Below are 27,502 nucleotides of genomic sequence, written 5' to 3'. Positions count from 1 at the left end.
TCAAGAATTGAGCACGCTGGGGTGTAGTATCAGCCAGAGCTGGCCCAGTACTATGGGGAGGAATCTCATGGACCTTAAAAAGAGAAGAAACCAGAATGGAGCGTTCAGATGGGAGGTGTGGGGCATTTCAAACCATTCAACAACTGATCAGTGGGGGCAATCCGTACAAACTGCTAAAAAATTAGGAATTCAGTTCAGTCCATTTGCACATAACCTGTAAAACTCTCTGTGGATACTTGTATTGCCCGAGGTGGCCACTGGACATTTTGGTCTATGCATTCTCATGGGTGAGTTCAGACTCTAGTCTCAATCCTTGGGGGTGTGAATGTGAAGGGGGTCACATTCAGATCTGCTCCCACATGCTCATTTTGGGGGATGTTTAGTCATGAGGTTGTCTGGTCTGTAGTCTTCGGGCAGGAAAATCTTGTGACACCCTCAAAAACAGCCTTTCTAGCTCTGTTTTGCTTTTCCCAGCAGGCTAGAAAATGCCTACATGTCTGATAGGTTAATTTCCTTTTCTGATAAGAGGTTGTGTAAGAAAAAAAGCTAAAATGTTGCCCCAAATTTGGAGGGGGTGTACCCCAGATTTTGATCAAGCTAATTTGCAACCTTATTGTGTGCATTCAGCCACCATGAATAAATAAAATACAACACCACATAGTTGAGGATTAATTTGAACAAGTAGGGCTTCTGGAGGCAAGGTCAAAACTAGCTTCAGGCTTGCAGTTTCTGCTAATCGGAATGGGAGGAGGGGAGAAGAAAAGAGTCAACAAATTGACTGAAAGAAAATCAGTGGATGGAGATCTTGAGTTTGGGCACCTTTGATATAAAAGCTTATTATGACTAACATTGTTAGGAATGTTTGTGGATGAGTAATTTATTGAAGTTAGAAGAGGTGATGACCCAGTAGGGGTCACTATGGGTTATGTGTTTTATAAAAGTTAGTTATAAAAAGATTAGATAATAGTGTACTTTGGAGCAGTTCTCCGAAGCTATCCTGAAAGACTTTTTCCTGATACCATGCTCCTTGGCGGGGAAGCTACTAGCCATTGCAGACCACTATTTAATTACTCAGTACCATCTCAGATTCTAGGTAATTATTTGGGATGTTCTAAACCTATTACTTATGTCTCTGTGTGATTTAATCTAATAAATTATAGTTTTAGATAAGAGCATCCTTAATTGTATTAGTCTTTCATCAGCCGGAAGCACTGTGTTCCCATTGATTTATTTCTGATGCCGCCTGGAGTGAAACAGTTAAGTTACCACTGCTTTGGGTTCTGAAAACCCTGGGTAACAGAGTAACATTTACTCACGGGCTATTTCCAAATCCCTTTGTTGCTTCTATGTCTTGGCTTTTACAGTAGGCTTTAAGCTCTGTTTAAAGTTCTAGGTTTAAATTCTTATTATTTATTTGTATTACGATAGAACTTAGAGGCTAACTGAGAACAGTTTGTGCTAGGAACTCACTGCACATACCTAGAGAGATGGTTCCTCTTAGCGAGCTTACAAATAGTCTAAATAGACAAGACTGAAGAAGTATTAGGGAAAGGGATATAAAGTACAAATGAACAGGGATGGTTTGAAAACATCTTATTAGTGCCATGATTTTTTGAGGGGGAGAGCGGTGAAGGGATTGGGTTTCTTTAAATGTTTTGTTGGGGATTTGTTAGGAGATCAGTTAAATGGAAATGCAAAGGAAGGGAGGAGAAAATTGCTGGGAAGGATAAAAGGAACATGGAAGGCAGGTGGAGGGAGGCATGGGTGCGGAGGGTTGGAGCAAACAATCAGCACCGGAAAGAGAATGTCTAGAGTACAAACTGCTGCAAGGAGTCTGATGGTCTTCCACTGTGGCTGAATACCTGCTGCAACTGCTTCTGTTTGCAGCTGGCTAACTCTCTGGCTAGTGCTATTTAGGAATTGCTTTTAATCTATAACTTTATAACTCTCTGTGCCCTGGTCTACACTAGGACTTTAGGTCGAATTTAGCAGCGTTAAATCGATGTAAACCTGCACCCATCCACACAATGAAGCCCTTTATTTCGACTTAAAGGGCTCTTAAAATCGATTTCCTTACTCCACTCCTGACAAGTGGATTAGCGCTTAAATCGACGTTGCTGGCTCGAATTTGGGGTACTGTGGACACAATTCGATGGTATTGGCCTCCGGGAGCTATCCCACAGTGCTCCATTGTGACCGCTCTGGACAGCACTCTCAACTCAGATGCACTGGCCAGGTAGACAGGAAAAGAACCGCGAACTTTTGAATCTCATTTCCTGTTTGGCCAGCGTGGCAAGCTGCAGGTGACCATGCAGAGCTCATCAGCACAGGTGACCATGATGGAGTCCCAGAATCGCAAAAGAGCTCCAGCATGGACCGAACGGGAGGTACGGGATCTGATCGCTGTTTGGGGAGAGGAATCCGTGCTATCAGAACTCCGTTCCAGTTTTCAAAATGCCAAAACCTTTGTCAAAATCTCCCAGGGCATGGAGGACAGAGGCCATAACAGGGACCCGAAGCAGTGCCGCGTGAAACTTAAGGAGCTGAGGCAAGCCTACCAGAAAACCAGAGAGGCGAACGGCCGTTCCGGGTCAGAGCCCCAAACATGCCGCTTCTATGATGAGCTACCCCAGCCGTGTTGTTTGACTCCTTCAATGGAGATGGAGGCAATACGGAAGCAGGTTTTGGGGATGAAGAAGATGGTGATGAGGAGGAGGTTGTAGATAGCTCACAGCAAGCAAGCGGAGAAACCGGTTTTCCCGACAGCCAGGAACTGTTTCTCACCCTGGACCTGGAGCCAGTACCCCCCAAACCCACCCAAGGCTGCCTCCTGGACCCAGCAGGCGGAGAAGGGACCTCTGGTGAGTGTACCTTTTAAAATACTATACATGGTTTAAAAGCAAGCATGTGAAAGGATTACTTTGCCCAGGCATTCGCGGTTCTCCTAGATGTAGTCCTAAAGCCTTTGCAAAAGGTTTCTGGGGAGGGCAGCCTTATTGCGTCCTTCATGGTAGGACACTTTACCACTCCAGGCCAGTAACACGTACTCGGGAATCATTGTAGAACAAAGCATTGCAGTGTATGTTTGCTGGCATTCAAACAACATCCGTTCTTTATCTCTCTGTGTTATCCTCAGGAGAGTGAGATATAATTCATGGTCACCTGGTTGAAATAGAGTGCTTTTCTTCAGGGGACACTCAGAGGAGCCCATTCCTGCTGGGCTGTTTGCCTGTGGCTAAACAGAAATGTTCCCCGCTGTTAGCCACAGGGAGGGGGGAAGGTTGAGGGGGTAGTCACGCGGTGGGGGGAGGCAAAATGCGACCTTGTAACGAAAGCACATGTGCTATGTATGTAATGTTAACAGCAAGGTTTACCCTGAAAGAGTGTAGCCACTGTTTTATAAAATGTGTCTTTTTAAATATCGCTGTCCCTTTTTTTTCTCCACCAGCTGCATGTGTTTCAATGATCACAGGATCTTCTCCTTCCCAGAGGCTAGTGAAGATTAGAAAGAAAAAAAAACGCACTCGCGATGAAATGTTCTCCGAGCTCATGCTGTCCTCCCACACTGACAGAGCACAGACGAATGCGTGGAGCAAATAATGTCAGAGTGCAGGAAAGCACAAAATGACCGGGAGGAGAGGTGGCGGGCTGAAGACAGGGCTGAAGCTCAAATGTGGCGGCAGTGTGATGAGAGGAGGCAGGATTCAATGCTGAGGCTGCTGCAGGACCAAACCAGTATGCTCCAGTGAATGGCTGAGCTGCAGCAAAGGCAGCTGGAGCACAAACTGCCACTGCAGCCCCTCTGTAACCAACCGCCCTCCTCCCCAAGTTCCATAGCCTCCACACCCAGACGCCCAAGAACGCGATGGGGGGGCCTCCGGCCAACCAGCCACTCCACCACAGAGGATTGCCCAAAAAAAAGAAGGCTGTCATTCAATAAATTTTAAAGTTGTAAACTTTTAAAGTGCTGTGTGGCATTTTCCTTCCCTCCTCCACCACCCCTCCTGGGCTACCTTGGTAGTCATCCCCCTATTTGTGGATGAATGAATAAAGAATGCATGAATGTGAAGCAACAATGACTTTATTGCCTCTGCAAGCGGTGATTGAAGGGAGGAGGGGCGGGTGGTTAGCTTACAGGGAAGTAGAGTGAACCAAGGGGCGGGGGGTTTCATCAAGGAGAAACAAACAGAACTTTCACACCGTAGCCTGGCCAGTCATGAAACTGGTTTTCAAAGCTTCTCTGATGCGTACCGCGCCCTCCTGTGCTCTTCTAACCGCCCTGGTGTCTGGCTGCACGTAACCAGCAGCCAGGCGATTTGCCTCAACCTCCCACCCCGCCATAAATGTCTCCCCCTTACTCTCACAGATATTGTGGAGCACACAGCAAGCAGTAATAACAGTGGGAATATTGGTTTCGCTGAGGTCTATGCGAGTCAGTAAACTGCGCCAGCGCGCATTTAAATGTCCAAATGCACATTCTACCACCATTCTGCACTTGCTCAGCCTGTAGTTGAACAGCTCCTGACTACTGTCCAGGCTGCCTGTGTACGGCTTCATGAGCCATGGCATTAAGGGCTAGGCTGGGTCCCCAAGGATACATATAGGCATTTCAACATCCCCAACAGTTATTTTCTGGTCTGGGAATAAAGTCCCTTCCTGCAGCTTTTGAAACAGACCAGAGTTCCTGAAGATGCGAGCATCATGCACCTTTCCCGGCCATCCCATGCTGATGTTGGTGAAACGTCCCTTGTGATCCACCAGAGCTTGCAGCACTATGGAAAAGTACCCCTTGCGGTTTATGTACTCGGCGGCTTGGTGCTCCGGTGCCAAGATAGGGATATGGGTTCCGTCTATGGCCCCACCACAGTTAGGGAATCCCATTGCAGCAAAGCCATCCACTATGACCTGCACATTTCCCAGGGTCACTACCCTTGATATCAGCAGATCTTTGATTGCGTGGGCTACTTGCATCACAGCAGCCCCCACAGTAGATTTGCCCACTCCAAATTGATTCCCAACTGACTGGTAGCTGTCTGGCGTTGCAAGCTTCCACAGGGCTATCGCCACTCGCTTCTCAACTGTGAGGGCTGCTCTCATCTTGGTATTCATGCGCTTCAGGGCAGGGGAAAGCAAGTCACAAAGTTCCATGAAAGTGCCCTTACGCATGCGAAAGTTTTGCAGCCACTGGGAATCGTCCCAGACCCGCAACACTATGCGGTCCCACCAGTCTGTGCTTGTTTCCCGAGCCCAGAATCGGCGTTCCACAGCATGAACCTGCCCCATTAGCACCATGATGCATGCATTGGCAGGGCCTGTGCTTTCAGAGAAATCTGTGTCCGTGTCCTGATCACTCACGTGACTGCGCTGACATCGCCTCCTCGCCCGGTATCGCTTTGCCAGGTTCCGGTGCTGCATATACTGCTGGATAATGCGTGTGGTGTTTAATGTGCTCCTAATTGCCAAAGTGAGCTGAGCGGCCTCCATGCTTGCCTTGGTATGGCGTCCGCACAGAAAAAAGGCGCGGAACGATTGTCTGCCGTTGCTCTGACTGAGGGAGGGGTGACTGACGACACGGCTTACAGGGTTGGCTTCAGGGAGCTAAAATCAACAAAGGGGGTGTCTTTACATCAAGGAGTATTTCAGGCAGGACTTCACGGAGGGTTCCAATAAGAAATGGTGCACCTAAGTTATCGCTCTTATTGGAACAAGGAGGTTAGCCTGGCCTCTGATTGATACATGGCTAGATTTACCTCGCTGCACCTTCTCTGTGAGTGACTGCAGTGTGACTTAGAGGAATGAGTCCCCTAGACAGGGGAGGAGGCAAATGAGTACAAAACAAATCTGGTCTATTTCTTGTTTTGATCCACTCCATCTATCTTTTACATCTTTGGCTGGCAGCAGACGGTGCAGAAGGACTGCATGCCATCCACATCTCATGGCTGCTCGGCAGAAGATGGTACAGTACGACTGCTAGCAATCCTCATCTCTTGCCTGCCTGGCAGAAGATGGTACAGTACGACTGCTAGCAATCCGTATCGCCTGCCTGCTCACCATAAGACGGTTCAATAGGACTGACTGCAGGACTAAAGAGAATGACCTGGTCAAGTCACTCCAAATTTAGTCCCTGCGCCCATGTCTGTCCAGGCGCTCCCAGCCGACGTGGCCAGGAGCACCTCGGACATGACGATGACGGCTACCAGTCGTACTGTACCGTCTGCTGCCACAAGGCAAGGGGTTGCTGCTACTGTGTAGCAATGCCGTACCGCGTCTGCCAGCACCCAGGAGTCGTAGGGTGACGGTTACCTGAGCGGGCTCCATGCTTGCTGTGGTATGGCGTCTGCACAGGTAACTCAGGAAAAAAGGCGCGAAACGATTGTCTGCTCTTGCTTTCACGGAGGGAGGGAAGGAGGGAACGGGGGCCTGACGATATGTACCCAGAACCACCCGCGACAATGTTTTAGCCCCATCAGGCATTGGGATCTCAACCCAGAATTCCAATGGGCAGCGGAGACTGCGGGAACTGTGGGATAGCTACCCACAGTGCAACGCTCCGGAAGTCGACTCTAGCCTCGGTACTGTGGAAGCGCTCCGCCGAATTAATGCACTTAATGCACTTAGAGCATTTTCTGTGGGGACACACACACTCGAATATATAAAACCGATTTCTAAAAAAACAACTTCTATAAATTCGACCTTATTCCGTAGTGTAGACATACCCTGTGATAGGGTATATCAGGCATTTGCTGCCCACCGCCAGAGACCTCACTGCCTTGGTACAACCTGTCCTAGGAAAAGAAGGGCAATGAGTTTGGACTTCCAGTTGTTTAGAAAGGCCTCCCACAGTCAGCTGCTGGCGGAACCAGAAAGTTGTAGTCCTCTAGCAGCTAGAAGGGCTGGGAGCAGGCAAAGGCCAATCAGGGATCAGCAGGTCAGATGATAAGGACTGGCTGCTATTAGATGGCAGTTCTGGGTGAAGCAGAGGAAAAGATCTTCACTCTGCCTTAGCCCACAAAGCCAGGCTTTGTCAGGGGCTAATTCTGAGCACTCTTCTTTTAGATCAGTGAGAGGCGCTTGATTTATTTTGTGGCATGTGAGGCCCAGACAGGCCATCGTGAATCCAATATTAATTGGACTTTGAATTAGGCATGCTCACTTCACAGGACACCCCCCCCCCCCCCCCCCCCCCGCTTCAGGCAGGTCCATGACACACTTCTATCAGTATTGCTAAGCTTAGGCATGGTAACATTTGGTGTGACTTACTTTTGTGGATTGCAGACTCTGAAGGTGATTGGAACTTAGGTTTTAGTCATTTTAAATGCATCCCTAAAGTGAGTTTGCAGTGTATGGAGCACGCTGATGTTGAACAAAGTTTAGTACTCAATGTCCTTTTGTCTGTTATGAAACACATGCTTTTGGGGACAAATAGTCTGACCCAGTGGGTCAGACTATCAGAGCAGGAGTCCTGAGATCCATTTTTAGCAGAATTTACCATCACTGTGGGTTTACTGCCTTTATGCACACAAATACGTATTTAGCCATCTATTGGCCATTGAACTACAAGCCACATACTTTATCCTTCCTCTAACCAATCTCCTGCATTGCCCTACAGACTCTTACTTCATTACTTCTCTGTCGTTTTCTTCCTGGGTGCAGAACTATGCTCTACTGCCTTAGGGTTTTCTGTGCTTGTGGAAGGTGAGCAAGCTTTGGTGTGTTTTTGTATCCTGAATTCTCAAGCTGTTTTTAATCTCTGGTAGCTGTAAACTCCATGGCACCAGAAATCTAGCATGCTGAACTGGTATCTAGTACGTGGCAATTACACCTCCCAGTATTAAAATTGGACTCAATTGCACAGTGTCTTGTGTGTGCCATCTCATTACTGTTTTGCTTTTATTATAATCTAGAAATTTAAAAGATTATTATTTCCATTATATTTAAGGGTGACCACTAAAACTTTCTTGTTTAATTCTAGGTGTTATGTTTGCAACAAAAAAGGACGGCTGGTAAATGCACCCTATGTGGACAACTCCTACAAGTGGGCTGGTGGCGGCTTTCTTTCTTCAGCAGGTGACCTCCTGAAATTTGGAAATGCCTTGCTGTACAGTTATCAAGTTGGACAGTTTAAAAACAGTACCAAGAAACTTCTTCCTGGCTACCTCAAACCAGATACGATTACAATGATGTGGACCCCAGTGCCAAACACTGAGGTGTCATGGGATAAAGATGGAAAATATGCAATGGGTTGGGTTGTTGTGGAGAGAAAGCAAGAATATGGTTTTTGCAGACAGCAGCGACACTACATCTCCCATACTGGTGGAGCAGTGGGTGCAAGCAGTGTCCTGCTTATTCTTCCTGAAGAGTTGGACTCTGAGGTTATAAACAGTGGGTTAGTGACCCCTCCCAGGGGAGTAATTGTTAACATTATTTGTAATATGCAGTCAGTTTCCCTCAACAGCACTGCCTTAAAGATTGCAAAAGAATTTGAAAAAGACAAATTGGCATGATACTTTGATTAAAATATAGTGTAGGTCTGAATAACTGTACTGTAGTATTGAAATAGGAACAAAGTTTTTAAAAACATAAGGGTACACGTGAGCGCCAAGATTGCTAGGAATACACATTTATCAGATTGTAAAGAAATTAACCTATATGACTGTTGTTAGTGGTGCTACATTTTTGTGTATTTGGAAGTCTTTGCTCAGGGAAGTAGCTCTGTAGTTGCTAACTTATGGAAAAGGGGTGAAAAAAGGCATTCTAAGAGAACACCGTTATTATGTAAATCAGCCATGCAAATCACCAATGCTGGAGCAATGTTTTTTCATATCAATCCAAGGTACTGACCAGTCAAGATCGATAAATATTGTTGTTGGCCTTTACCAGAAAGAGGGTGATGTTTACTCTTTGTCTTCTAGACACTTTTGTATTCGCAAATAAATAATTTCCTTAAATGTAGTAAAATTAAGGAAAACTTGTATAGAATCAAATAATCACAACATGCAAGACTGACTTCGTTTATTGCCATGTTATATTTTTTCACATTCATGCTGGCGAAAGTTGTTCACCAGTATTTTTGAACAGTCACTTTAAAAATAGATATTTTGCTTTTTAAAAAACATTGACTAGAAAGTTTTGTACTTCTGTCCAAAAACAAACCCCGTTGAAATGAAACTGAATTTGCTCCCAGGCTGAGGATGACTGTACACTAGATTTCATCAGAAGCATGTTTTTTAACAGAGTTGCAACACTCAAGTTCCTGTTCAAAATTAGAAAAGGATGAAACTTAGCATGGTGAGTTAAGCTGGTCTTTCATCTTTTAGAGGACTGCTTTTCTATTCTGACTGGCACAAAACAAATGAGTGAAGCCAGCCTGCTGGCCCAGTGGTATTCCTTTACTCTTTTGTGTTGTATCAGAATTAAAATATTCTATATAATGAGCAAAATCATGAGAGATTATTCTTGAAGTCAGTATCAGAATTCCCACTGACTTCAAGAGGAGCAAGATCACACCCAGAGTATCTCTCACTTCCCAATTCAGAAGCTGTGCTGTGCGGACAACTCTGCTCAACAGTAATCGCCTCTGGATGAGCAAGAAGTGATGCTGAGAGCTTTCCAAAGGAAATCTCATCTCTGCTACAGAGGCACAAGGAATATTGAATCAGGGATCCAGCACCTAAGGGTGCTCCATAATGGCTGTGGAGGTTCTCTTCTCTCTCTCTCTCTCTCTCTTTCCAAAGGGACACTAAAGAAAATCAGCTAAATGATCTCTTAGTATTTAGTCATCCTTCACTTAAAAACAATCTACGTTCTTTCTTTCAGAGTCTCCTTTAGTTAATCTAGTTTTGCCTTGAATATCTTCAATATGGGCAATTATGTTCTCTCTTTTTGGCAGTTTACTCTATTGTTTAATTCAAACTGCTACAAAAGGCTTCCTGCTACTTTTTTTTCTTAATTTTAAACAATTTTGGTTATACTTCCTAACAGGAAAAACTTGTCTAAAATTCCCATAAAATCTTTTAGACAAGGACGTATTTTATATATCTCCTTACCACCTTTTTCTGTTGTTTTTACATGATGAATTTTTAATTCAATCTTTTTTTCACTGTAGATGTGCCAACTTCTTACTTGTTTTCCCCTACAAATTTAACACATTTAGCCCGGATTGAGTTTCTTGGAGTGCAAGAACTGCTTAAATAATCTATTAACTTTGTTCCTTTCATGTGCATCTTTTGGTTAAATTTGTCACCAGCAAAACAATTTTTGATACTGGCTTTGTTAGAGAGACCATATCCTCCTTGTTCAGTGATGAGGCTGTTGTCTCCCCTATATTTAAAAAACAAAACAAAACAGGAATTTTACAAGAACTGTGAAATGTTTTATTATTTAATATATACGCTTACTGAAGTTTGAGCAGATGGAAAGGTAGTATAACATGCATATGATTTAAATGTGCATGTCTATATAGATAATGCAGAGTTGAGGCATTACCTATGTTCCTTTTGTTCTCATGTAATACTATTTATTCAGAGATGGCCAAGTGTTCACAGGCTCAAAAGCAATCTGCAGAAGATGATCATAAGAAAGACTTGCTATAATAGTAGCAGATCTTCTGTATTCTCATTTTATGAGTTCTGATTACAATGTAACGATCAATCTGGATTTTAAAATGTACAGACTGGAAAATGAAAGTTGTGAGGTTTTTTTTTTTAAACATTTACAGTATGGTCTTAATTCATTTATTTTAGCAAACATTTTGCTTAATTTTAATGGATTTTGATAAAACTGTACCTGTAATCCAGAATACTGTTTTAGTATTAATAGTGAGTTAAAGGAATTTTAAGTATATTTTTTTTCTTCCTGTATATCATGTGCACAGAGCATCAGGTTAGTGTACTAAAAAAAAAAAAGCACTGAACTCCCCTACACATGTAGGTAGGTACTCACAATGCTACTGCTGCTGTTGATATTGCAGAGCTTGGCTAGCATTCTTATAGCCCCTGTGCTTGCATACTTCACTGGTGATGTATTTCTTCATGAGGTTGCAGTGTGGGAAGAATGCTGAATATGTACATCTTTTCCCAAATTATATCTGGTTTCGCAGGAGCATGCCCCCACCCTTACTCAAAACCTTAAACACAAAAGTTGCTCCAAAATGAATCTCTAACACTGATGCAGGTGCCACAGCACTGCTTAGCAATTCTGCTTCTCTACCTGAAGGGGAAGGATACTACAGGTAGTAGCTGAAAGAACATTGGCTTGCCTGTCCCTAACTCTGCTACCACTCTTAGCATTTGTTTCACAAAGATTTGACTTCAACCATGTGGAGAAATACCAGGTCAGTGCCACATTCACATTTCTCCTGTTATAGTTTGAGATGTGACATACCAAGAAATTTATTTTTATTATAGATGATCTGTGATATTTAGCAGAATTGTCAGTGGTTTACTTTACACAGATTCCTAATTAAATGTAAATGCCTGTCTAGTGCTTTCATGATTATAGTTAGTTATTTTATGCCTTAAACAATAAAAACTCATTTTATTAAACTTTGTTTTGTGCTAAGTGAGTTTGCTTCTTGGCTGACCAAAACTATATTTTTATATCACTATTATCTAGTCAGTGTTCTAAAAATTTTTTTTTTTTTAAAAATGGGAAAAAATGCTCATGGATGCTGAGGATTGGGCTTCTTCTAAAGTAGCCAGGAGCTAGTTTGACATTTTCGTATTGTCACAAAATCAGTTCATGTAATTTTTAACCTAAATCTTTAACACTGATGGAAAAATATATCCAGTATAAAAACAATGGAGATAAAGGTTGTAAACTTGTCACATTATAATTGGAACGCTCTTTCATAGTCTTGCACAACATTTATCAAGTCACTAGATACTCAACAGCAGAAATCTGTACTGTTTCATAAAACATGAGTTGTTTGCCCTGGATGGCTTAGTTCCTGCCGGGTTCATGGAAAGCTGACAGCCTATATGCTATTAAATGCAAAAACACTAAAACGTAAAACTTCTACTGTAACATGTTGTTGCTGCTTTATTTTTTTTCTATATCATAAATACTCTGGAAATAGTGATCTTTGCTTAATGGTTCTTAAAAGTAAGGGTTTTTTGGTTGTGGGGAGGGGGTTTATGAAAAACAAACTTACTGACCATTGCATTGGATCAGATAAAGATCTAATATAACATGCATATACCCAAGCATATTGCTAAGACTACCACAGCGCATACAGCACTAGTGATAGGAAACACCCCAATGTAAGTATTTGAAATGGGTATGAAAGCAAAATTCATGGCAAGAAATAAGTTTGAAAACACTTTTAGCAATCAAAGCTACTAGTGAGAACATTTTACCAGCGTACACATAGCAGTTGTAGACTTTCTATATCCAAAAAGAACATACTTACCTCACTGTGGAGGTAATTGCCTTTTTTTTTTTTTTAAATAAAAAGCAAACACAATCATTCTTGCTTCTTGAAGGTAAATGAGAATCACTGGCTGATGTAATTTGCTGTATGGAAGCATTACAGGAGTTTACATCTCATTTAAGCTACTGCCAGCAGCCAGGATTAGACAGAACGACAAGATGGGATATTCAGCTACTCTGGTTTGGCAATACTTAGTTATTCCAGGTTTTCTTAAAATCTCATGTGTGAAAAGGAATATCAATCACTAGTTTTAGCTTGTGCTTATATCTAGAAAGAATTGAGTGCCCTACTTGCCTCATTGGCATTTCTAACAAGCTGTGGGCAGTGTTTAGCCACCTAGAGCAATTTGAATGATACATCAAATCTGACTTGAGTTACTTTGCTCTTAAGTTTTCCTGTGTTTGTCATGAAATCTTAATATGGTTTAAAGTTGGTAGAATATGTAATAGTTATGTAGGGATCACCTAATTGACAGAAGCCACTCTGCACCTTTAAGAAAAACATACATACCAAGGATTTTTTTTAAATGAAGAGATGGACACTGAGAATTTATTTTCACTTTCTAAGAAGTGCAGTAAAACATCTCAAACTGATGCAAGTACGGTATCAAGCATTATTTTTTATTGATTTGAAGCTGACATCATGCTCTTACCACAAAAGAATAGTTTAACTTGGGAAAGACAAAATTTCCAATGCCAGCCAAACGACAAGAAGATGTACTTTATGCAATTTTGAAAAAAAGTTCTGTTTACATATAAATCAAGACATTACTATAAAATTATTCTTCTTAAGATATAGATTTAAGAATGCAGTCTACATGGTTTACCATGTAAAGAAATAACTGAAATGTCAATTGTTAGTATTCCATGGTAAATTAGAAAGAGAAGCAGTCCTTTTAAAAACAAAAGCCAACCAATTTTTTTTCCTCGAGCTGGTTAATTGTTATGCATAATATCTTTTTAGAATTTACAATGCTAATTCATGGTCTTATAACAGAATAAAACCTATTTAATAGCAATTTACTAGCCTTAACAAGCATTATACCAACATACTTTATTTTCTAGATTAACCCTGTCACAGAATGGAACTAACTTTTTGAATTGAATTTTATTCATTTCCTTGTGACTTGATGCCATTCATAGCTCTCTAATAGTTTGCTGTCTAATAGGTATTTGTTCATATGCCATATCCCCTATGCAGAGAGAATGCTTTCTAGTTTTCCTATGGAAAAGTGTTTGCTTTATATATCCATCTAGCAGTTTTAACCCCATGTATCACAACAGTGGCAAAAAAAAAAAAAAAGTATCGGGGGTAGCCATGTTAGTTTGTATCCACAAAAGCAAGGAGGAGTCTGGTGGCATCTTAAAAACTAACAGATTTATTTGGGCACAAACTTTCATGGGGAAAAAACCCCACCATGCATCTGAAGAAGTGGGTTTTTTACCCACGAAAGCTTATGCCCAAATAAATCTGTTTTAAAAAAAATTTTTTTTCCCCTATATTTAAGCATTAAGGTATTCCTGCAGCAGTTTCCATTTGCCTTTCATTTCTATAGCTGATATAGCAGTGGTGATTAGTCAGTTTATAATTAACATAACGGTGTGCAGCAAGTATTAAGTTCCGATTCTTGTGAGGAATGGCATCACCCATTCAAATACAGTAATAAAAAGCTCTAAAAATAGAGCTGAATTACCCATAGACTTCCAGAAAAATTGTGCACATTAAGACATTTTATTGGGGGAGAGGGGGGAAAAAAACCCCACCAGATAATTGCTGGTGTTTCTTACAAAGTAGAATAATTAACTTGTTAGATTAACCGACGTTTTTGAACAGATAAGGCTTCCAGGAGCATATAACGTGAGTCATGTTGGCAAAGGGAGCATTCAATGTTGCTTTCTTCTAAATGAACAGCCTGTAAACAAATCACATAAAAGGATTCAAAATGGGATAGTCCTTAAATTGTTATAGGAGACAACCCTGAGAACATCATATTGCCCTGGCTATTTCTGTAGCTGAGTTTACATAAATAATGGGTTTAATTTACTTTTCCTCTACAAGACATTCAAGTGAAAAATTAGCATTTCAGATCAGGCCTAATCTGATTATTATAATGACATAGCTACATTTTTACATCTCAATGTGCAGTGAGAGGAGCTTTATGCCTATGCCATTGAAAGCTTAACTTTGCATCTTTTTAAAGGCAGATCTCCTACTCCCTCCTCCAATGGCAAACACCCTAAATTGCAGTGATTTCTCTGGTAAGGGTGGGTTGTTCTGTAGTTTGGTCCGCCTGCAGCCTTATTCCAGGTACCCTGCGCTCCTGTAAACTCTTCTGTGAATGTACATATATGCAGCACTACTATTTTATGCCTATATAGCCATAGTTGTTGGCCTGTTTTACCACTGAAAAGTATAGCCCAGAAATCAACTTTAAATGCATATTTTTTTTCTGAAAAGAGATTAAATATAACCTCATGGGGTTTTTTATACCACCTTTCATATTTTAAGCATCTTGCTGCACTTAAATAGTAATGAGTTAAACACTGGTTCTACCCCAGTTATCTATGCAAACAGAGCAGCCATTATATACTCAACTATAGTTTGACAAAAACAAATTTTAATCACAGGGAATGTTAACCAAGGAATCTTGCTGATACTAGGGGGAGAGGGCAAGCAGAGACTGTTTTAATCTGACAGCAGTACGCCATAGCATGACAGTGAACATGTGACCCAGGGACTTAAACCTGATAACCTTCAGGTTCAGAAGTAAATGAACCATACTATAAACTTTGGCCATATGCTTACCGTTAATCTGAAAGGAATTACAATTCAGAGTATAGGGAATCATTAAAGCCTATTCAGGGTATTTAACTGATGAATACTGATTTAGTTACACCGCCCTTATATAATGCAAAAAAGACCAGCTGCAGATACAGTTGCAATCCAGCTCCCAATTTACCAGAAATCAACACTTCTCAAACACACACTCACTTCTGAGGGATCTGAAGAATGTTCATTTTCAGTCTTTGTTTTTTAAGCCACAGAGAAAATGAAACCTTTAGCACTTTGCAAGTATATTAATGCACAGCCTTCAAAGGAATAAAACTGGCTTAATTATTAAACATACTCCCTTACCTTCTGTAAGCCTGGCCTTTCCTCCAGTAGGCTGGCACAACACAGTTGAGCACCCAACGCACAGAACCACTGTCTGAGCATGGCTGAACACTGTGGTGATCTTGTAGCATCCTAAAAGGGAATATTGGTAAACTTAAAGTGGTTAAATATTTAAAGAGACATAGCAAAGTCTGCATCTATTTAGTTTACAACCTTCCTCCAACAAAAAGTTGGCAACTGCAAGATACTAGACAATTACAATTTTAAAAAAAGTTCGTGATATTAGCAGTTGGACATTGCCTACAACAATACAAGTTACTCTAGGATGACACACAACTGTTCTACTGAATCAAGTCTCTGAAGCCTTGTCTACACTATCTAGTTAATCTCTCACTATTATGACTCCATGTGGGCAGAATTAGATATGACTGATTAAAATACCAAGAACTAGCTTACATTTGTACTCCCATTATTGATACCACTAGTGCATTTGGAATAATGAAAGATTTACAAAAGTACAGCTAAGAGCATCTATTGTGTGTCACCTGAACAACAGGCTTAGCTTTTCTTTGCCAAAACCCCATCCATTTCACCCAAATTTTTAATATACATTTGGGAGAAAAAATCTAAGAGCCTGAAGCATAAGAGAGCTCCTAAGTCAGTCCTCTGGCAAAAACAAAGTGAAACCCTGCTATTCTAATATAAAAAGCAAACAGAAGAGTTCTGAAAAAAAAATCAAACCCTCTTTATTGGAGCACAGAAAGTACACTCATTTTCCCTTTTATAGCAGATTTACGCAACAATTAGGAATGATATTTCATTGACCTTTCATTATCAGTCTTCACTGCACATAAGTTTCATTATTGTTATGCATAATGAAAGGGTAAAGCTCTTAAATATTTACCTGGACACTTTACATCCATAAAGTAGGAATTTGGACTCTGCACCAGACGTTTCTTTTTGTGCTTTCTTTTCTCCTCCTCTAGAGATGGATGTGCTATGTCTCTATCCAACTAGATTTAATAGCAACAAAGGGTAAGTCATGGTATTGGATGGTAAATACTGCTCAATCCAGTTATATTAGTTGGGTGGGAGATTTCCTGTTGAGTTTATTCTGCTGTTTTGTTCTTAGTTAGTATATGTATATCAGTACACCAGTTCCAATGCTTTAAAACTAAAACCAACAGCATATGCAAGCATTTGTGTGTTAGAAACACCTGCAATACCACCACTACCTTTAGAGATGCTTCTTATTGTAATAGGTTTCAGAGTGGTAGCCGTGTTACTCTGTATCAGCAAAAAGAATGAGGTATATTTGTGGCACCTTAGAGACTAACAAATTTATTTGAGCATAAGCTCTTGGGGGCTAAAACCCACTTCATCAGATGCATGCAGTGGAAAATACAGTAGGAATATATATATATATACATATATATATATACACACACACAACATGAAAAATGGGTGTTGCCTTACACACTATAATGAGAGTGATCAATTAAGGTGAGCTATTATCAGCAGGAGAAAAAAACCTTTTGTAGTGATAATCAGGACGGCCCGTTTCCAACAGTTGACAAGAAGGTGAGAGTGACAGTAGGGGGGATAATAAACATGGGGAAATAGTTTTACTTCATGTAAAAAGAAAAGGAGTACTTGTTGCACCTTAGAGACTAACCAATTTATTTGAGCATAAGCTTTTGTGAGCTACAGCTCACTTCATCTGATGCATCAGACTAACATGGCTTCTACTCTGAAACCTTACTTTGTGTAACGACCCATCCACTCCCAGTCTTTATTCAAACCTAATTTAATGGTGTCCAGTTTGCAAATTAATCCCAATTTAGCAGTCTCTCATTGGAGTCTGTTTTTGAAGACTTTTTTTTTTAAAGTCTTCAAAACCAGATTCCAAGGAGACTAGTCAATTGTTGGAAATGGGCCATCCTGATTATCACTACAAAAGGTTTTTTTTCTTCTGCTGATAACTCACCTTAATAGATCACTCTCATTATAGTGTGTATGGCAACACCCATTTTTTTATGTCCTCTGTGTGTGTATCTATCATATCTATCGTCCTACTGTATTTTCCACTGTATGCATCCGATGAAGTGGGTTTTAGCCCATGAAAGCTTATGCTCAAATAAATTTATTAGTCTCTAAGGTGCCACAAGTCCTCCTCATTCTTATAGTAATGTAATAGAACATGTACTATACTAGGGCACACACTATTACATCGTTCTTTCCAATGCTATGTCTCTCACTATTGAACTAGCTGCATGAATCAATTCATCACTCTTGACTAAAAAAAATCAGATGTGAGTAGTGGAATAAAGAAAACTGGCAATGATGTCCGGATAGTTTGTTTCAGAGAGGGATTTCCAGTTCTACAGTCTATCTTGGTTTCAAAAATCAGCGTGAAAGCATCAGGCTGCCATCACTGGAAAGGATAAGTGGGTTGCTGGACTAGGCATTTGTACACAAATAAAACAGGAATGCCTGGAAAAAACAAAGCTGCTAAAACCATCCATAATGGAACTGATGATTAAAGAAAACTCCTAAAACCTAGGCCACTGAGCTAACTCAAGGTAGCTGGAGTGCAGCCAATAGGCCAGCGCCAGTACCATGTGATTGATTGTTCCTTGAATGTTTTTCAAAAGACAACCCCACAGCTGCCACCTGCTAATCTGATGGTTCAGAACAGATTAAACCAATTAAGCACCCAACCCTCCCAAAGTGCAAACAAGTGTCCTCCGTGTTATCCACAGCAGAAATGAAACAGGGGCCAGCGTGGTCTAGAGGGGGCTCAATCTGCCTGTCCTTGACTTGAATGACTAAACTTTGTCTTCACTAGAGCAAGATGAGATATAACACTCCTACCCCCGAACTGGACTCCTTCCTGGCAGAGATAGTCCACACACAAGATAAAGGGAGAGGAAGAGGGCGGGAAAAGGGATTTAGGAAGGTCCCACAGTGGGGCCCCTAGCACTCTCAGCCCCACCACAGGGAAGCGGGGGGGGGACGCGGCGGGCAGTCTCAGCAGCCAGGCCCCTGGCATCACAGACCCCAGGACGGGAGATTGGAGCACGTAGGCCCCAGGTGGCATCACAGACCCCAGGGCAGGGCAGGACGGGAGATCGGAGCAGCCAGGCCCGTGGCGCTCTCATTCCCCTTTGGCGCAAGGCTGCTTTATTCTGAGAATCCAACGCGAGAAGCCAGTAACGGGCGTCCCGGCACGTGCGAAGGGCACTAGGCGCCCTCAGCCTCCCGTGAGCATGGGGCGCCCTGCTAACGTCGCCGCCCCCCATGTCCTGGGTGTCAGTTACTCCGTCCCCCAGGGCCGTTAGTGTCACGTGGCTGCGCCAACTCCCCAGTGTCCCTCCCGCCCAGCGCAGTGCCAGGATAATCCCCCCCGCGTCACATCTATCCCGGTCACGAGGGGAGGGTTGCCCGCGCTGCGGGCCCCTGGAGCTGGGTCCCATACACAGGGCTGGGGGAGGGCACATTCCCCTGGCCGCAGTCTGAGGCCCTTCACCCCACCCTTCAGGGGGCTGCTAAGGTGATTCACTCGCTGGGTCCCAACGCTGTAAACAAAACAACTCACAGGCATGTTGTCTCCCCAACCGGAAGTACCCTTCGAGTGAATGAGCAGTGAACGGGGCGGGCCTGTCGGGCCACGGCAACGAATCTGCGCTCATAGGCCGACTGCCGCTTCCGGGAGGCGGCGCGCAAGAAGCGTGGTGGTCTTTTCTCTATGGTCCTCGTGGCGCTCTCATCTCTCCTATGGTGGGGCTTGGTGAGTCTCTGCCCTGGCGAGTTACGGGTATCCGAGCGCTTTTCAACTCGCTTCCCCCGCGTGAGTCCTTCAGACTCCCCGGCCTTGCGCTTCGATGGGGAGACCGTTAGCCAGCCTGGATCCCGGCGGCCGGCAAGAACCTTGCTTGCAGCTTCCCACACAGACAGGACGGAGGTGGGCACAATCCGGCCGCTCTGCGGGGAGACCCCAGGGCCAGCGGCCTGATACGCAGCCCTGATCCCTGCCGACCCACGCCAATGACGGGCTCCGAGGGTGGATGGCTAGCTACTGGGCACCCCTTCCTGACAGGGCCCCAAGGCCTGGCTGCCCCTGCGGAGACCACGGGGCCCTGCACCCAACGCTGAGGCTAGCGCTTCTGGGGTGACCAAGCGAGTCCCACAGAGACAGCAGGCGAGCCTCAGGCCTGGCTCTCTACAGTACAAAACATTGGCGATACAAAACATCTTTTCTACCAAGAAAACCTCCACCTTATTCTCCAGGAAGTGCCCCAGGATCTTGTAGGGCAGTGGTTCTCAACCTTTCCAGACTGCTGTATCCCTTTCAGGAGTCCGTTTTGTTTTGCTTACCCCAAGTTTCACCGCATTTAAAAATGACTTGCTTACAAAATCAGACATAAAAATACAGAAGTGTCACAGCACACTAGTACTGAAAAATTGCTTACTTTCTCATGTTTGCCATATAATTATAAAATAAATCAATTGGAATATAAATATTCTACTTACATTTCAGTGTGATACTTGAGCCTGTGTTTCACTTGTGAGCCTTGTCTGAAGCCCATGCCGTGCCACCCGAGACTGAAGCATGGAACTTAGCTTTATGGGCCCCCCTGTGCATGGGGCCCCAGGCAATTACCCTGCTTGCTACCCCCTAATGCTGGCCCTGCACTTGTGACCCCCTAAACCTGTCCTGTGATCCCCTGATGGTCGCAACCCCCAGGATGAGAAACTGATCTAGAAGAATTGAGTATGCCCTGGAAGACCTCTGTGTACCCCCATGGGTATGCATACCCCTGGTTGAGAAACACTGCTGTAGTGTTTCAGGCCATTATATAGGCTTTCCACTTTTAATGGTTTCTTCTCTAGGGCACGTAAATTGAGTTATGACAGAATAACAGTAAGCTGACAGTGTCTCTCGATGATCTGATGTGTTGATGGTAGGGGCATTTTAAAAATTATATTTTTGTATAATTTTTAGATTAAAAAGAAAAGGAGTACTTGGGGCACCTCAGAGACTAACAAATTTATTTGAGCATAAGCTTTCATGAGAAGTGAGCTGTAGCTCACGAAAGCTTATGCTCAAATAAATTTGTTAGTCTCTATGGTGCCACATGTCCTCCTTTTCTTTTAGCAAATACAGACTAACACGGCTGCTACTCTGAAACCTTTTAGATTAAAGCACTTATAATACAAATTGCATTATAAATGCTTTAATCTGAAAAGACTCCGCTAACACTTGGCTCTGTTTACTGTCCTACTAGTTATCAGTACAGAGCAGCTGACTTGCTTTATAATACTTTCCTCTCCCTTCCAGTCTTTTGCCTTCAAATATATCCTATTTACCTGTAGGTTGAAAATAAAAATGTAACAACCAGATGGTTGTTTCGGGAGGAGGATTATAAAATCCTTCGACCAAGACAATACCTTCATTATACATAACTCACCAAAGAAATGACAAAGCATCCTCCTCCTTTTCCCCTCCTACATTACCATTCCATTCTTTTAATTTTTCTCCTGCTAGAACACTCTAATGCCCTATGAAGATTTTTGAGTTAGAGTTTACATTAAAAATAGAGGTTTCTAGGGAAGGAGAGGCACAGAAGCATGATCCAAAAGCAGGATGTCAGCGCCACGGTTGAGTTCTGGCTCTCTATTTTGAGTTTATTTGGAGCTTCATTTTGTAGTGTTCGCTGCTTACTGTGTCAAAGTGTGAGTGCTTGCCACTGTCAGCTCGGTGCTCAGAATGTCTCCATAGATCCCCCTGTGCACCCCCTTAAAAGCAAATACTACAGCTGCAATTCAAATGTTAAAAAAATAAAATACAAGTTTATTTTGTTGCAGAATAAGAACAGGAAATTAAAGATGTTGAACATCAACTGTGTAAGGGGTAACTTGAAAGATTCCTGAAGATGGACTGGAAACATCAAGGCCCAGTTTAATAGTAGTTATGTTTAGAAAAAGGTGACTGAAAACTTTTTGTTGTCTAGCAGCTGAAGTTGAGCTTCTCTAAATGCATGCATCATAGTGTCCTTTTGCTGAACTATCCCTTTTTGCATAGAATACTTCTCCATTGCGGTTGCAAGGCAGAACTTGAGTATCCTGCTTACCCTCTGTTTCACTCGGTTCTCTCCATTCATTGCCTTTTGGAGATGGGATATTTTTCTGGGGTTTGCTCTGTGGTGTGGTCAGAGTATATGGTGGATTTTGATTAGAAATTATCTTCTTGATGTACACAGATTACAATATTATTTTTCCTGGACTTGGTCTACACCAGTGATTCTCAACATTTTTTCATTTGTGGACCCTGGAAAAATTTCAAATGAAGGTGAGGACCCCTTTTGAAATCTATTGTCTGTATATATATAGTTGAATTCTGTTCAGTTAGTTTTCAGTCTAATGCTTTCACGAATCCCTTAGACATAGTGTTGCATGGAGCACAGGTTGAGAACCACTGGTCTACACTACAGAGTTATGTGGACGTAAGGCTTACATTGACCTAATTATGTCAGTGTCTACACTAGAATGCTACTTATGCCGAAGTAAGTGGCCTGCTACACTGATATCATAACTCCACCTCCAAGAGGCATAGTGCTTATGTCAGTGTAGTAAGGGTGACGCAGTGTCCGTGTAGACCAGGGATCTCAAACATGCTGCCCTGCCCCTGCACTGCTCTGGAAAGCGGCTGGGACTGGGTGGAGAGGGAGGCACAGGGGTCTATGTGTTGCCCTGGCCACTCCTCCAGGTACCTCCCCCGAAGCTCCCATTGGCCATGGTTCCTCGTTCCTGGCCAATGGGAGCTTTGGGGGAGGTACGTGGAAGAGCGGCCAGGGCAATACACAGACCCCTGTGCTCCCCCCGCTCTCAGGTCCCGGCCGCTTCCCGGAGCAGCGTGGGGGCAGGGCAGGCAGGCAGGCAGGGAGCTTGCCCTGACCCCGGTGTGCGGCGGGCCGGACCTGCTCCCTGAACCCCTTCTGCAGCAGAACCCCCTGCTGCACCCCACATCCCTCCTGCACCCTCACCCCCTTCCCTGAGCCCCCTGCCGCACCCCACACCCCTCTTGCACCCTGACCCCCTGCTGCACCCCACACTGTGACCTCCTTCCCTGAGCCTCCTGCCACACCCCACACACCTCCTGCACTCCAGCCCCCTGCCCAGAGCCACCTGCTGCACCCTGACCCCCTGCCCTACCCTGCACCCCAAGCCCCTGCCCTGAGCTCCCTGCCGCACCTGCACCCTTCTGCACCCCCTGGGGGCAGGGAGGCGGTGGAGTTGGGGTGGGGATTTCAGGAAAGGGGTTGGAATGGGGGCAGGGAAGGGGTGGGAAGAGGGGGGCAGGGGCGGGGCCTCATGGAAGGGGTGGAGTGGGGGCGGGGTCAGGGCAGCAGGGGGTGGTCAGTGTCCTGGGCTCACAGCTGGATCCCCCAGCCTGGAGTGACAGCTGAGCTGTGAGCCCCCTGAGGGTCTCAAATTCACAGCATGGGAGCCTTCCAGCTGTGAAATTGACATTCTTGTCAGTGTCAGGGCTCCAGCTGTGAGCCTCCCATACTGCTGACAAAAATGTCAATTTCAGCATTGGTTGGCTCTGTGCTGTTAAATTGACTGGGGGCTGGGCTCACAGCTGTCACCCTGGGATGGGGTGGGGGCTCTAGCTATGAGTTTTGTGCAGCTGTCAGTGCCACACAAGGCCCCACTTCAGTTGGTGTAAACTCTCCTGGTGAGAACATGCACCACCAGCAGAAGTAGAGTAGTGTAGACACCAGCAGCTGATTAAATTACTGCTGTAGCTGTAGCAGGTTGGCCTAAATTAAATCAACCTAATTTTGTACTGTAGACAAACCCCTGGAAAGAGATACTTATTGACTGATCATGACTTCACAATAATAATTTAATTTCTAATGGCTTGTTTAGAAGAGGGAAATTTATACAGGTGTAACTAGATTGATGTTATAGGCAGATTTCGACACTATAGATCTAAGTTCAGTTAATACTTAAGTTCACTTAAATGGCATGTTTGATCTGGAGACTCTGTCGGCCTGGGGTCTTGTCTGTATTACAAACTGAAGCAGTTTAAGAAAAATATATTTTTAGATTGGTTTTAAGTGGACTCTTAAATGAATTTTAACTTGTCATATTGATTTAGCTTCAATTGGCAAGGACATTTGAAGCAGTTTTAAAATTGAGTGTCCAGGCAAAGTTAGCATTTATTTAACTGAATTGATTTAATAGCACACGAAAGTTAGCACTGGTTTAACTAAATTGATTTAGTAGCACACACACATGCAACTTGTAGCATGTATAAGATTCAAAGTAATGCTTTTTCTTCTTGGGGTATGGGCAGATTGAAACATGTGCATATTTAATTAACTTTGCATTGCATTACTAAATGAGTCCATGTAACACCTTCCTAGATAGAGTTCTCTTAATATGCATATGAAAAGAGTTCACACTGCCCATCATTTGTGTAATGAAGAGCACAACTCTGCTTAAAGACTAAAAAATTAAGAATACAGAAAAATCCACTTGCAGGTAACAGCAGGGCTTACAGAAGGCACTGTCACAAGGCCTAGAATGAATCCAGAAGCACCTAGATGCAATGCAGGACCTGCTACTACAACTGAGAAAAAGATGGCAGATTATTTTGAAGTAATAGATGTGACAGTTTCAGGTGATGGATACCAACTGGTTTTAACTCACAATAGCATCTTCCCAAACCAGTCATTCTTAAGTGGAGAATACTATTATATTTAGTTAGCAGACTCCAAAAGCTGGAGAACAAAGCTCACAATGATGTGCAGTGAGATGGTGTAATGATGTGCAGTTAGATGGTGTTCATAGATGGTTGAAGCAGTTCTGGGACCGGTGGATTCCACAAGTGCTTTAAATAACAGCATCTAGAAGGGTCTAAGAGCTACCCGTGTATTTCAAAGCATTCTGCTGGTGTTTGAAATCTTATAGTCTTACAACAACGCATTAAAATCTCCCAGAACTTCTGATCCCTTTAGCAAAAGATCTTAAGTTTCTGAGTTTTGCCACTACTGAACAAGTTCTGCATTCAGTGGGCCTATCGGTTTTGTATTCAGTCAGGCTTTCCTTTGAACAAGGAGGAAAGAGATATTTGAAAATTCAGAAGTGATGGTATTTGCCAGCCAAGACAATAGAAATGGGAATGGAAGTTGAATTAGATGCTTTACTCTCATACGAATTTCAGATCATTCGAGTATGTGCAGACCAATTACAAATAATTTGTATTTTTTCCTCTGTACATAAAATCGTTTATTTAGATTTTATATTTGTGACATTTTATATGATATTAGTGAGCATAAAAGGACTATTTTGCTGTGCACGTCTTTAATGCCTTTCATCCAAGGATCCCCACCGGAGTTCTGTACAAACCATCTGTTCTTCATTAAATCTTACTATAGTTCTTTGAGGAAGGTAAGGGCTACATATGTATTACTTCACCCCCGATGAGTTGTTGCCATCTCTTGGGTGGGACTTAGCAGTTGTTTAACAGTACACAATACAAAAAGATGTGGGTTAACTTAAAACTATTATAATCAGGTGATATGACCAGGGGAATTTAGTTTAAAGTTGAAATTGACTAGGGTTAGTATAGGATTTGGGGTTTAAGAAAGGCTGCATTACCATTCCTTCAACATACAAATCAACACTACAACAATCTTTTCTATTTTGTTCCTATGGAAGTGTAACTCTTTAGATAGACCATAATATTAACTTTCTTCTACCTCCCACCCTCTTTAAAAACAAAACAAAAAAAAAACCCGTAGTCCCTCATTAGTAGATAGAAATATATCTGTCAAACAGAAATAAAATTTTCTGTCATTGCTCACATTTGTCTAGCATGTGATGCACAACTTTTTTTTTTTTAATGTAATGCTATAGCAAAGATTGGTTTGAAACAATGGAATTTTTATAGGGCAAACATCACAGTAGTTGTTAAGGCCTAACAGCCTTGACACTGTCCTTTCAAACACAGTCAAAGAGCTTTGTGAGGTATACAGTTTGTACAGTAGCAGTTTTTACATACTAAACAAAGGCAGGAAAAAACGTAAATATCAGTGAGTTTTCATGTCTTGTTTTTAAGGTAATTTTTAAGTTGGTGGTTAAATAAACATCTGTCTTGCAAGTCTAGCAAACTGGCACTTTTCCCATTCAGAACTGAGTACAATATTGCAAAGCACCACTGTAATTAACGAGTGAAGTGATTTTCTTTATTTTTCTATAAAATTACTCCTGAATAGCAGATGGTGAACACAAACATGTTGCTCCAGAGACATATGAAAACCTATCTGTTCCATAAAAGCCTCTTCATTGCTGAACTAGGCTGATGTGGTAATCTTTAAAAAGGCCCGAATTAGGCTATGTAGCCACTCAGGCCTCAGAAAATAAAATAAATGGAAAATGTTTCAGTGATTAGTTTTTCATTAGTAGTTTCCCCTAATCTGATGGTTCATGCTGGTCTGAAATAATTAACCTATTCAGTTTTATTGCTTCAGTGCCAGATTAGGCTGTCATCATTTATAATCTTAAATCTTGTAATAAATAGCCCAACAGCCCATCTTAATAACACGCACACAGCCAACTACCATTGATGTAGAAAGAAAAAAACTAAGCAACCATATTCCAGAATTTCAGTTTGAACAATGCTGAGCATTACGAGTGTGAAAAAAATCTTGTATTGCTCCATTGTCTTTGCTCTGCCGACGATATCCTGATCTCCCTGAGGTGTTCGTTAGCGGAACAGACTGAGATTTCTGCTCCACTTGTTGACATGATATCCAGTTGTGGAGGTCATATAATGTTAAATCATAATATAGTAAACCAAAGGTTAGTTCCAAGTTCTTGTTGAAACAGACTTCCAACTTGTAGAGAATTTGAAACCAGATTTGTCATTGGATTTGTGTTCATAGTTTTTAACTGTACATCTTGCTCCCATGTCAGGAATCTCACAATGCTTAGACCTTTATTTAAAAGAAAGGTTTGGAATCATGTTGATTGCATTTGTTTCTTCAAGACTTCTTCTTAATGTATTTCATTGTTTGGGGCAGTTCCTGATTACATTTTGTCCAAATGCAGCAGTCCATATTCTTCTAGCTGGCCAATTAATAGAATGCTTTGGCCCTTTTTAAGATCTCTAGGTTGGTTCCCCCATCAAATTATGGTTTAATTTCAAAGAGTGATTACGATGTTTGATGCACGTGATGTATGTTGGCTATCTATGTATGACTGAACCCCATGCATCTCAAGTTCTTTACTTAGTTCAAAGTCAGCAGGTAACATAGCTTGTCCTAACGTACATCTGTGAGAAAGGACATTTGGCAACTATGGGCCAGGTCCTAGCCCCGCAATCCTGGTGCAGTTGGGACACTTTTCACACAGATTGGCCCTAGACTACCTGTTAGGGAGAGTTAGCCCCATCCTCTCCCCCACATTTCTGGAACCCCCCTTTTCCCCGCAAAGGGCTTGAGAATCTGTATACGATGAGGGGTCATGGTTGCACATCATCTCCACAATACCAGTACTGCGGAAGGCCCACTCAGAGATTAGTACAGCTTAACTATTGAGCAGAATATCCTTTAAGAAAGGTACCAGGCACCACTGCTTTGTCAGCAGGGCCCCACTTGGAGCCATAGTTACAGGAAAGTGAGGGAGAGCTCATAGGGGATTGGAAACTGGGGAAGGGAAGGGAAACTGGGGTCTTTAAGGCCAGACTCTTCCCCTCCAGTTAAGGGGCAATCCTTAACTGAATAATTTGGAGCAAACCGTCCCAAGACCATTTCCTGTAGGTTTTCCTGTGGGAGAGAATAATCTGTCCCAATGATTTACAATTGTATAAAGAAGAGGAGTACTTGTGGCACCTTAGAGATTAACCAATTTATTTGAGCATAAGCTTTCGTGAGCTACAGCTCA

The 27,502-nt window shown here is 42.7% G+C and overlaps 2 protein-coding genes and 1 long non-coding RNA gene across 3 annotated transcripts in view; 2 read left to right on the top strand and 1 right to left on the bottom strand.

Moving 5' to 3' along the window:
- LACTB (lactamase beta) overlaps window positions 1-11,543 on the top strand; it is a 32,735-nt gene extending 21,192 nt beyond the window's left edge. The window contains exon 6 of the mRNA XM_077827943.1: window positions 7,973-11,543. Within this exon, the coding sequence (XP_077684069.1) occupies window positions 7,973-8,504 (532 nt within the window). The 3' untranslated portion in view covers window positions 8,505-11,543. The remainder of the gene's footprint in view (window positions 1-7,972) is intronic.
- A 1,486-nt stretch (window positions 11,544-13,029) lies between these two features.
- On the bottom strand, window positions 13,030-19,278 carry RPS27L (ribosomal protein S27 like). The gene is made up of 4 exons (XM_077828585.1): window positions 19,143-19,278; window positions 16,449-16,557; window positions 15,566-15,676; window positions 13,030-14,342 (listed from the first exon to the last, which is right to left on the bottom strand). Exons 1-4 carry the CDS (start codon window positions 19,146-19,148, stop codon window positions 14,314-14,316), a joined length of 255 nt encoding a protein of 84 aa, XP_077684711.1. The 5' UTR covers window positions 19,149-19,278; the 3' UTR covers window positions 13,030-14,313.
- Window positions 19,279-21,463: 2,185 nt separating this feature from the next.
- LOC144271544 (uncharacterized) lies at window positions 21,464-27,468 on the top strand. The gene is made up of 3 exons (XR_013347364.1): window positions 21,464-21,532; window positions 21,808-21,896; window positions 24,098-27,468. It is a non-coding gene; the product is annotated as an uncharacterized LOC144271544 (long non-coding RNA).
- The last annotated feature ends 34 nt before the right edge of the window (window positions 27,469-27,502 follow it).

The sequence above is a fragment of the Eretmochelys imbricata genome, chromosome 10 (assembly GCF_965152235.1).
Source record: "Eretmochelys imbricata isolate rEreImb1 chromosome 10, rEreImb1.hap1, whole genome shotgun sequence".
Classification (NCBI taxonomy): Eukaryota; Metazoa; Chordata; order Testudines; family Cheloniidae; genus Eretmochelys; species Eretmochelys imbricata.
Note: the sequence above shows the minus strand (reverse complement) of the source record. Positions and strands in the feature narration are given on the sequence as shown.

Bases quoted from the DNA above. Each gene is read 5' to 3' on its own strand.
- RPS27L (XM_077828585.1), bottom strand. The intron at 15,677-16,448 runs GTAAATATTTAA...ATTCCCTTTTAG, and splicing joins TATGGATGTAAAGTGTCCAG to GATGCTACAAGATCACCACA. The intron at 14,343-15,565 runs GTAAGGGAGTAT...ATTTGTTTACAG, and splicing joins AAAGGCCAGGCTTACAGAAG to GCTGTTCATTTAGAAGAAAG.